General features: G+C 38.2%; 2 protein-coding genes across 8 annotated transcripts in view; one reads left to right on the top strand and one right to left on the bottom strand.

The window, feature by feature from the left end:
- The window catches only part of LOC117218882 (dual specificity calcium/calmodulin-dependent 3',5'-cyclic nucleotide phosphodiesterase 1), a 153223-nt gene that overhangs the window by 117871 nt on the left and 24132 nt on the right, over window positions 1-11220 (top strand). The gene's annotated exons all lie outside the window — the stretch shown is intronic.
- LOC117218929 (alpha-glucosidase) lies at window positions 2930-9121 on the bottom strand. The gene is made up of 9 exons (XM_033467676.2): window positions 9002-9121; window positions 8243-8395; window positions 7506-7843; window positions 6338-6463; window positions 5091-5501; window positions 4481-4736; window positions 3854-4052; window positions 3295-3435; window positions 2930-3132 (listed from the first exon to the last, which is right to left on the bottom strand). Exons 2-9 carry the CDS (start codon window positions 8388-8390, stop codon window positions 3066-3068), a joined length of 1686 nt encoding a protein of 561 aa, XP_033323567.1. The 5' UTR covers window positions 8391-8395; window positions 9002-9121; the 3' UTR covers window positions 2930-3065.

The raw sequence follows: 11220 nt of genomic DNA, 5'->3' as shown, positions 1-11220 counted from the left end.
TACAAAATCGACCACCGAAGAGATGCTACCGCAAGATTTCTACGCGAAAGCGCGACACGATATCCCGCGCAATATGGAAAAGTGGAGAGCAGGAAGATAAAACCTACTGGCGGGATTCGCTACACAAAAAACGTTTTAAGAGAATTTCAGAGAGTCGAGTCGAGCCGAGCCGAGTCGAAATGCTCTCTCTCTCTCTCTATTTCCGATGAATTCTCAGCACATACGTATTTGGCACATACGTATGTAATATTTCCAAAACACTCGTCCGTAATTCTATTTTCTTATTATGAAACTATATACATACGTATAACGAAATGTGGTAAGTAACTCTTATTAAATACGCTCGAGAGCAAAAATTGAAACACTAATTTTTCACCGACAAATTGTCGTTGCCATTAAACAACCGTAACTCCTTAACACAAAAGCTATCGCAAAATTATGACGTTTTTTCTTCGTCTTCTTTCGTTATCAATTAAAGCTTGAAATCTTTACTTTACGATATAATATTGAAATTGTTAATATCTTGCATCCCCGTGACTGCGCATAGTATCCTAAATCCGAGGGTATGTTCCTGATGTATCGAAAAAATGGGAAAAGTTTACCGTTCGCAACATCGAGAAATTCGGACATTCTTCTTTAATTTGCGAATCGAATCAAGTCGCTACATCGAATCTGATAGCGTAGTCCGACCGGGAACATATGGCACGCCAAACCCCTGGACTCCGCGCCTTAACCTAGCACATCGATCAACAATCTTAACAATCTTCTCCTCGATCACAATTTTCAGATCGAACTCCGGTGACGGGGATAGTACAGCGACGAGTGTTGACGCATTTCTTCGGCTTGCTCCTAATGTGCATACATACACATTACTCTCCTCGGGTGTAAACGTAAACGAATCGACGTTTCCGAACAACGGTTTCATTCTAATGTAATCGACGTTACTAGCCTGCGACATAACCAGGCTTCGCCCTCGGCTCTGCCTGCGGGAATCGGCGGATGTCGCGGGGCTTGCCTGAATGTACCCGTTTACATTGTAGGACTACATATTGAACAGCACCGGTTCGAGCAAACCGTCCAGGTTCAACAAAGTCTCTTGGCAGTTGACAGCTGAACTCTACCTATCTACATATATACATATACATACATACATACACATACATACATGTACATATACATATAGTTGCCGCCTGAAATAAGCTTATCGCTTGTAATTCTAGCAGATTTGAACCCTCTTCAACGGTTATAGTAGCATCGAAACCAGCCAAATCTATCGTGGCTCACAACCTGCCGGAGAGTGGTTCGTGAAATTATTCGAACACCTTTTAGAACGAATGTAGTAACTTTTTCGAAATTCAACCAAACGAATCGAACCATTTATTAATTAATCGTTAGATCAACTAGTTTACTGGACAATGAGTAAAATATTTTTTGCAAATATTGCAACTGTGTTCATTGTGGAATCTCGTTGGTGGAAATTACTTTGAAATTACAAATTACATTACCGATATTGAAATCATCGTGGTCATATATATAGCAGCCCCGCGTTTCATTATTTTGCACTGGATATCGTATTTCTGCGTTTACTTTGTAAAGTATTGTATAATAAATACGAGTAGGAGCAAGTTGCATCAACAAAAGTGGATTTTTGAGAATAATTGACCTTAATCTGGAATACAGTTGATGCTACACGAACGTATGTATGTATGTATGTATATCCTGACAGTATGACCGTTTTAAAATAGCAACACTTAGGTTGATTACTTGTTCAGTGTGGTACACGTAACAGAGTGCAAACGTGGCTAAATAAAACTTCTAATGCACCCTATATTGACTACAAACAGTTCTAGAATCTCATTTTCTTGATGGCGCACGACCACTATTATATGTATATATATATACATATTACCCAAAGTATGCATTAAGTAACTGCGGTATAATTTCACAATGACGTTAGGAATTCTTTTTACATGCATATAGCGGAATTTGTCTACCGGTTTACAGTTTTCACTCGAGACGATGCGAATTTGACACGATAAAATCATTTTTTTTTATTGCAAACGTGTTTTGGGTAGGATGATTCGAAATGACTTGTACACTTGTGTGCGCTGGAAAACTTTGTTTATTCGTTCGCGCGGACTTTGTCTCTTGACGAGTCGCGGTGCAGTGACCGAGTTTTCTGTTTTCCTTCGCCGTTTGCCCTGGTAAAATTCTTGAACAACCCCGATTGGTTAACCCCACGCGTTGGGCCTTTCCAATCAGCGTTGTTCATTTTGCCCTTTTTACCGCCTGTCCCTTACGCTCTTTGCGTATTTTCGGGACGGCGTGGTAATCGGAGGTGATAATGAGCTGTACGTGACAACGTGTGGAACTTTTCCTCCGGGTCACCCGCGTCGGACCACATGGCCCTTGGGTCGCTGGGTCCGCTTCGAGTATCCTTCGGAAACTCTCCTAATTTATGACGGTCTCTGTTAGCTATTGAGGTATCTCTAAAAAAACTCTATTGCGGACATGCGCTGTCAAGGTTTGGGACTTATCATCTCAAAAATAACTTCTTCGAAGGAGAAGGACCGAAGTTCCTATTGTGCGCATGACTGGTCGCTACAGTATAAAAAAACATGCCTGATTTCTATGAAATTCGTGCGAGAGACGGTTCTTAGCGAAGCATTGGTCGCACATTATTTTTAACAGTTTTAAAGTGTAAAAATTCCAAACAAATATTTTCTTGGAAACTGGAGAGTGTGGGTTAAAAATATGTATGCATTAATTTTTTGTTCTCCAGAATCAGAAATTGAACCGACAACAAATAATTGGAAACCAAAAGAGCAGATCGGAATTAAAAGTTCTGTAAAGAATCGAATACAGCCCCCCCCCTTCGTTCAGAGACGCGGATGTGTATGTTACATGTTAAAGAAATATAATAGAAGCGTTAACAATATTTGCATTGCATTTTTATTTAAGTTCCAGTGCGTACATATATAATTACATTGTTTCAATAAATATAGTTTTTAAAAGTATTAAATAGTAGCAGTAATACGATGGTATAATGCTTTCCATTCTTCGTTCTAATGTCTGGTTAGAACCAATGTACCGTACGGAGGCACTTTTACACTCTCGTTACAGAGAAGAGCCCTAGATTTGCGAATAGAATCGAAAATATTATTACAAAGGTTTTTAAGTATTCTGAAAATCGACTTGTCTAATTCGATAATATGTTTCCTTATCACATTAGACAAGAAGAATGATATTATCATGGTCGGTTTATGAAAAAGAGAAGCGTGCGCATATACGTACCCTTTCTTTAGACCAAAACCGGCCGATGCGTAGTACACTCTCAACTTGCACTTTGGTTTCTGGATTTCTGACAAATCCACAACCTCCGTCGAGTTTGCGACGTTCAATATCGCGTATACAGCTCCCTGTGATACGGTCTCTCTATAAAAACAGAAGAGAGTGAGAGAGAAAGAGAAAGAAAAGAATAGAATATCGTGTAAAAAGTATTGTAAGCCATATTGTAAGGAACGCGATACTGTGAGAGATTATTAGAAGTAACTTTTTCCTTACCGAAAACGTCCATCTTTTTCGTTAACAACTCATTAACAAAGTCACGAAGAACGTAATCGCTAAGGAAAAAATTACTTCGAATCACCTCGTGAATCATCTCTTTCGAGGGTTTACAACGAAGCATCGATTGTAATTTTCCTCCACGTATATGTACGTATGTAATGCGCTGTTCGAACATCGATTCAGAAATGTTTCTGAAAGAACACGAATGACCGAAGGAAATTCAATGTTACAGCGATTGCTTATGGACGATAACTAATCGTAACTAATAACAATTTTCTTCGTTTACCTAGCGATGTAGAGAACATTGTCGGTCAGCAGTTTGTCGGTTAGGTTTCCTTTCCGGACAGCCGGATTCACTTTCTTCAGAATCGCAAGGGAGTTATAGAAATTATAGAAAGAGTCTTTATCCTTCTTCTCCGATGCTAGATTCACGGTTTTGTAGTCGTCGTTAACTGGAATCCAAGTTTTCGCGTTCGTAGAAAATCCTGCACAAAAGTTGTTTTCATTTAAACCTTCAGTTTGCGGTTATGAACATTTTAACTGTATAAAAAGAAATAACTTAATAAACGTATGACAACTTCGCGTAGTAATTAATCGGTGGTGACAGACACATTTTATCGCTAGACTGTGCACACCCTTGCACAAAATCAAAATCAAAATCGAAATCAATTTCGCATCGAATGCACAGAAATTCTTATCGAAATTCTTGAATTCTTTTAATCTTTTTACCGTTTCAACTTGCATCGAACCCGCAGCAGCGTACGGATGAATAATGTTCAACTTTTCAACGTTTCTGGCGCGCCGCGCGACGCGTTTCATACGTGGATGATAATGAAAATATTCGACCGTCTCTATATTCTATTCGTCTCTCTCAGAACCGACCTAGAAACCCTTATGGATATCCAGAGCTTACCGGCGGAAGTGGTAGCGTCCCATTGGAACGGCGATCTAACAGGATCCCTGGACGTTTTTTCGTATCCTTCCGGACCCTCGTTACATCCGTGCGGGTCTTGGGTGTTTTTATAGGAAACCCATGTATCCTCCATGCCGATCTCGTCGCCGTTGTACGTGACAGTGACACCGGGTAATATGAAAGTCATCGCAGTTATCGCTCGTGCACGATCGGGCCCCAACCGAGTCACCAACCTCGAATTATCGTGATTTCCAGCCTGTACGGAGAGTTTTTATTGTTGAGAGTTATTGATTTTTATCGATCTCCTTCTGTAATATTTACTACTCGTTAAACTAGTATTACATTCTACAACTACACGAATCAACGTCGTATTAATAATTTGATTTTGCGCTATGAAAAAAATACGTAACATAAATGTATAATAAAGATGAGACAAAACAGCCGAAGAAAAGAACAAATTAATGAATAAAATTACGAACGATCCTGAGCATCGTTCGTTATATTATCTTCATAAATTCCATTCCAAGTTTCTTACGTTCCTCGTGAAATAAGAAACAATTTGAAATAATGTTCTGTCAAGTCTTTTTTTGCACATACATATAATACTTACCACCCAATTAGGTGTAGCACCCTTTGGCATGTTGTCGATCCACCGATCAACTATGAATTTCCAATCCTTCGCCGTTGAATTGGAATTCAAATTTATGACCATTGCAAAGTTAAAGGGGTAACTGGCACCAGCATCGTAAAACTCCATCGTGTGATTTAAATCTGTGTACGCTTCGATCATCATGACTTTATCGCCCTCGTATTGAGCAAGGACCTTGCTCCATCCTCTCACTATCTCATAATTTCGAGGGTGGTCTCTGGTGTAGATTTTCACCGTATACGCAAAATTATTTGGGTCGTTGGTGAGTCCTGACAGTGGTTCGTCCGCAAACGTTTGATTCTCGCAAAGACGAGCAGCGGCGTCCACTCTAATTCCGTCTATGCCTTTATCCAACCAAAATTTGAGAATATCCTGAAAAATTGCATTACCGACCGATTATAGCGTCGACCAAAAGTATAATCTGAAACCGGATTCAAAATGATCTCCAAGCCACGTGTCGCATGTTATTTGCAGGGAGTAACAATAGTATTCGGACATCTCTTGAAACGTAATAACCTTTTTAAAATTGTACGACATATATTTACGTATAACATATGTAACGTATACATTGGAAGATGTAAAAATTTCAAGATTTCTCTTAGTTGTCGGTGGAGGGTCGTAGAAAACTGTGCGATTTCGACTGTTTTTAATTCGTTCACGACGTTCGAAGCTGCTTTCTCATCGTTTGGTAAACGAGTCGGCAACACTTCGAAAACGTTAACAATTCGACAAAATTGAAGTCATTTCGTACAATTTTAAAGAAGTTATCGCGTTTTAAAATATTAACTTTAGAATAATAACGCGCGTCAAATTGACTCCGCGTATCGCTACGATAATAGTGACTCGATGTCAAATTGACTCCGTATCGCAAGCGGTATCGCTATTGATACGGAATCACTTTGACATCGAGTCACCGTTATCGATACGCGGAGTCAGTTTATTCGACGTCGAGTCACCGTTACCGATACAGAGAGACAGAGAGTCAATTTGACGTCACGTTGCTACTAGAGATATTAAAACAATGGTCACCGATCGAGGATCAACGCGTTACTCGATGCAAGTGTACCTATTATAAACGAGAGGTCACTCAGTTGCCCCAGTGATTTTTCTTTTTATTATTATTATTATGATTATTATTATTATTATTATTATTATTATTATTATTATTATTATTATTATTATTATCATGATTCCAATCGTACACCTACCTTCATCTCCTGTACTAAATCTTCGTTGAAGTAGTTAACATCCGGTTGCTCCTTTGTATACTGATGGTAATAATACGCGTTGCGTTCCGGTCGCCACGTCCACGCTGATCCACCGAATATACTGATCTACGCGCGAACAATACAATTCCTAAGTAAGTAAGTAAGTAATATCACACATTGACTTTTCTACCAATTTCCATCGTTACGATCCTTTTGTTTCTACTTCGTTGTCGTTCTTATCATCTTTCAATGTTTATTTTGCGAATAACATCGTCGTGTTATTTTCAGCTCGATAAAATCGTTAACGAAGGAAAGAAAGATATTGTTTAAAAAAGCTTCCGTTTCTTGTAATTCATGCAAAACACTTTTAATTTGTACGAAGGCCTATGTACTTACCTGTGCATCTCTATACATGCATATATGTATGTACAATCCAATCATTGGGGTACATTCGACAGCGCGGGAAAAGTATGGTTGCCGCGGAGGCAGAATGACACGATACCGATCCAATACCGATTGTTAATAATCTCTTATGGACAACGATACAGCGAGGAGAGTAACGAGGGATATCGTTCGAGTAAATTCGTTTCTACATTTCCATACACAGCGTTGAAACATAAATTCTACCCCGAACATGCGTTTTAATATCCATTCGTTGGAATTTTTCAGGCGAATCTGTATAAAATTCAGGATCATTCTTCTCGCGAAATACGTATGGAAATTACGAACGAAATGCACATATGCAAAAAGTTTCACGTAAATCGTCGAAATGAGCGTGAAACGTGGTCGAACGGCGTTCCAATAAAGTTAAACCTGACCGAAATAACGACTTCCTTCGTTTTTCTTCTGGTAAACAGTACTTTTTCCTATTCTCTTCGATTAGATATAAGAACGCGTGATTTTATAGCGACTCGTCTTTTGCACTGTCCTGCAAAATATCTTTATCAACTAAAATCTACTTTAACGTTGCACGCGTTATACAACGAACGAGTGAAGTTAACAAAGAATGATCCCCGCTATCTACCACAACGAATTTCTGTGGATACGAGGAGCATCTTTGATCGCGTAATATAAGTTCTCGGAAAGCCGAGATAATATTGTCTGGAATGTCAGCAAGAGATCAGAAGATTATGGTAGGTTGTTCATGGTAAACGATCGTGGGATTTACCCAATTGTTCGGTGGCGCCCTGGTGCCGTTTTCAAGTTTTCGGCCCTCGTGCCAGACGTAGTAATCGCTGTAGGGTTTGATATTCTTCAAACTTTTCTGAAACCATTCGTGCTGATCCGAAGTATGATTCGGTACGAAATCTATGACCACCTTCAAATTTTTGCTATGGGCGGCTTTCACCATATCCTCGAAATCTTTCATTGTACCAAAGGCGGGGAAAATGCTGCGGTAGTCGGAAATATCGTAACCAAAATCGACCATAGGGCTTGAGTAGAAGGGAGACACCCAGAAAGCGTCGATGTGCGATTCTGTCATATGGTCCAACTTGCTTATGATACCTGTAATCGGAGAAAGCGTTCGTCGAAAAGGGGGATCTAATATTCTGTCATTTCCGTGATAAATAAACTTTGGGCTTTTTGCACTTTCAACGTCGGTTAATAAGAAATTGTTTGGCAATTTTTACACAGATTACGGCCGAATGTATAGAGTTAATGGATAATAGATGATAAGTTAATAGATAGTTAATAGATAATAGATCGACATTCTAAAGTTCCTTCGATCTTTATACTATTTTATGCTATTGCCACAATCAGTTTTCCCACACGAATGCATAAAATTCGCGATCTAATTATGAGTTTAGGTATATGTACACGTGGTATTCTGTTGAACAGTAAACGGTAGAAAATCACGTGGTCGAAGGAAGAAAAACAAAATCACAGAGAAATGTGTACGCTTACCTTTTATATCACCTAGCCCATCCCCATTGCTGTCTTTATAACTCCTGGGATAGACCTGATAGAGCGACATTGTCCGCCACCATTCGTGGCCGCTGCTGCCGACAACGGCGTGCAATGTCGTTACACAAAGTAGTAATATCGCCTTCATGTTTCCTAAACACACGAAAGAAGCGAATCAGCTAAAAGTCAACGAGTCCTTTTAAACTTTGAACTCGTATCCGTGGTTGGAAGGAACAATGCCGCGCGCATGTCACATGTTTTCACTTTCGACGCGTCGCATCGGTCACATACATATGTACGAGCGACACTAATGTTCAACTACTACATACTTCTTAAAACGTTTACTAGGATGTTTAGAATACAAAGAAATTAAAATACCATCTATGTACTACGATACATTTTATCTTTATAGTTTCAGAATTTTAAGGGCTGATTTTCGGCACTTAACGCGTTAAAATTCTGATCGCTGATTCTTTATATTGGCAATGCTTGAGACAACGATCTTATACTATACGGCTCGATTAAAGTATACAGTCGCGGATATACATCGGTTATGTTACGTGTGTGTCGTGCACATTGTCGCGAATGAAACAACAAACGAATGAATTTTTCAATTTTTCAATTGCTTTTTTTGTATCGTAACAGAAAGGAGTAGAGGTGAGATTATATCCTTCGCGAAAACAACAAACTCTCGCAATCTTGCATCGATGCGCACAATAATCGTGACCGTAGGTGAACTCGAAAGTGCCTATCGATTACCGTGCGTTCGCAGCCCAATTATGTAGTTCGAACTGCAACCGACACCAACGTTGTAACAACCACTTCTGTGCGAACGCTAACGATACTATCCCTTTTTATACTCGCATCGTGTTGCTGAAGCGAAATCGGGTTTGGGTTAAGCGACAATATTCTGTGACAGGTGATAAATGTGCTTCCGCAAACATAACCAGTAATTTGGTATGCGGAATAACCGACAGGCCATAAAGAAATTTCAGAATTGTTCGCTAACGAATTTCCGAACTTGTTTTCTTTTACAAACTTTGCAAACGCTGTCTCGAATTTGCACGATCAATATCATTTCTTGCATACGTATCATGCGAGTGAAATGTTTCAGATTAACAATGAAAAATGTAGAATTTATTATAATATTCTGAAATAATTCAAACATTTTGTTGGTATTAAATAACCCATTGCAGCAAGTTTATTAGTCCAAAACACGCGTGAATCATAATTATTTTTTAAATGCCACCAAATGTTTTTCAATCGGTGGTTAAAATAATGAATTTTTCGTTGCTTACACCGTAATAATTAATATTTAACCGCCGAATAAAACACAACTTCGTAAATGAATTAATGAATTAAAATATGATAACCTATAAACGCGTTCGGTGCCTAGCGAAACGGGAAAATAAATACATATACACACATGGAAGCTTATATTAATGACATGTACATATATTGTTTGTACTAATATCGCATTCATATTGTCAGTGTTACGATTTACGATTAAACATTCAAGTTAAGATCGGACAGTTCCAAATGTTTAAGATCAAATATTCATACCGCATACATTTATAACATATAAATAGTAGCAAGTATATTACTACTGATAGTAGTAGTAGTAGTAGTAGTAGTAGTAGTAGTAGTAGTAGTAGTAGTAGTAGTAGTAGTAGTAGTAGTAGTAGTAGTAGTAGTAGTAGTAGTAGTAGTAGTAGTAATAGCATAAATAAGTATGTACAAGTGTCGAAATCGTCATTTGATAATACTGTTTCATTCGTTCCTTCGCTCGTTTATTTGCGCATGTTGGCTTGAATTACTTTCACAAAAATATAATTCGTCTTTTAAACTTCGCATATTATAAAATAACGTTTACCGACACGGTCTTCTGCTACAGTTACACCTGGTCATTGATATTCGGACACCTTTTAAAACGCAATAACTTTTTTTAAAACCGTAGATAAAACCTGTTTTTAATTTCAAAATGTCACGCAACAACACCAATAATGTTACAGAACTATTCTATCGAGTTTAAACTTTTCTGTTTTTATCGATCAGCTGATCGGCCGATAATTATTCACCGACCATTGCAATGAATACCTATTTTCTGTCTTTATAACTGCACTTAATATATGCAGAAAATAATTGTAAAACCTAACGGAAACTATACATATACAGGAGATAAAAGATGAAAACTTTCCGTTCTTCTGCTTACAACAACAAACTTGTTACGATGTTCTACGTTCTATTCTCTCTACGGTAGCTTTTATCGATTTGAATAATTGTAGTTTTACCGGAACCTATGTTACGAAATATTATGAATAGTGAACTGTTGTCGAAATTAGATAAATAGAAAAATGAAAAATGAGTTTTTTAACTAACACATGAAGGAGCTTGTAAATATATATGTCCGGTGAATAGTAATTTGCTGCTTTCTTGAAAACTAAAATTGAAATCGATTGAAACGTTAATTCGAACAAAGCTACTGGAAGAAGATTTTCTTTACGTTTATCTTGCATCGACGTCCCGCGGATTATCCACTTTAAATACACGTCGTATCGTTCCTTGAGTTGTCACTCGCAGCAAAATTACATTTCAAAACGTTCTCATCTCGGAAGACCTTTTCTACGTAAGATCCTCTTCATTATTCTGATATACTTGTGTAGATGGTTTTGAAATACAATATAATATCACGATGAAATAGAATACAATGGTGTTACGAACAAATTTTATCTTTTCACTCCATGGGACGGAATTCGAGTCTATAACACCATAGCATTCCGATAACTTGCCAATCGTTCGTGATAACGGATTTCGATGCATTTAGTATTACTTTCCCGTTTTCGCTTCACAAATAATTTATTAATTCGACTAAACGTCGTTCTTCTCTACGCGTCCACGACTACGCAAACCGTACTCTACACGCCATCGCTATGGTCATGTCAAGGTTAACAAACGGATGACGAACGATTCTCCTAGCG

Source organism: Megalopta genalis, chromosome 6 (assembly GCF_051020955.1).
Source record: "Megalopta genalis isolate 19385.01 chromosome 6, iyMegGena1_principal, whole genome shotgun sequence".
Lineage (NCBI taxonomy): Eukaryota > Metazoa > Arthropoda > Insecta > Hymenoptera > Halictidae > Megalopta > Megalopta genalis.
Note: the sequence above shows the minus strand (reverse complement) of the source record. Positions and strands in the feature narration are given on the sequence as shown.

Bases quoted from the DNA above. Each gene is read 5' to 3' on its own strand.
- LOC117218929 (XM_033467676.2), bottom strand. From the start codon at position 8,390: ATGAAGGCGATATTACTACTTTGTGTAACGACATTGCACGCCGTTGTC. The intron at 6,464-7,505 runs GTAAATCCCACG...GTTCGCGCGTAG, and splicing joins GGGCGCCACCGAACAATTGG to ATCAGTATATTCGGTGGATC. The intron at 3,436-3,853 runs GTAAACGAAGAA...CTGTTTTTATAG, and splicing joins AATGTTCTCTACATCGCTAG to AGAGACCGTATCACAGGGAG.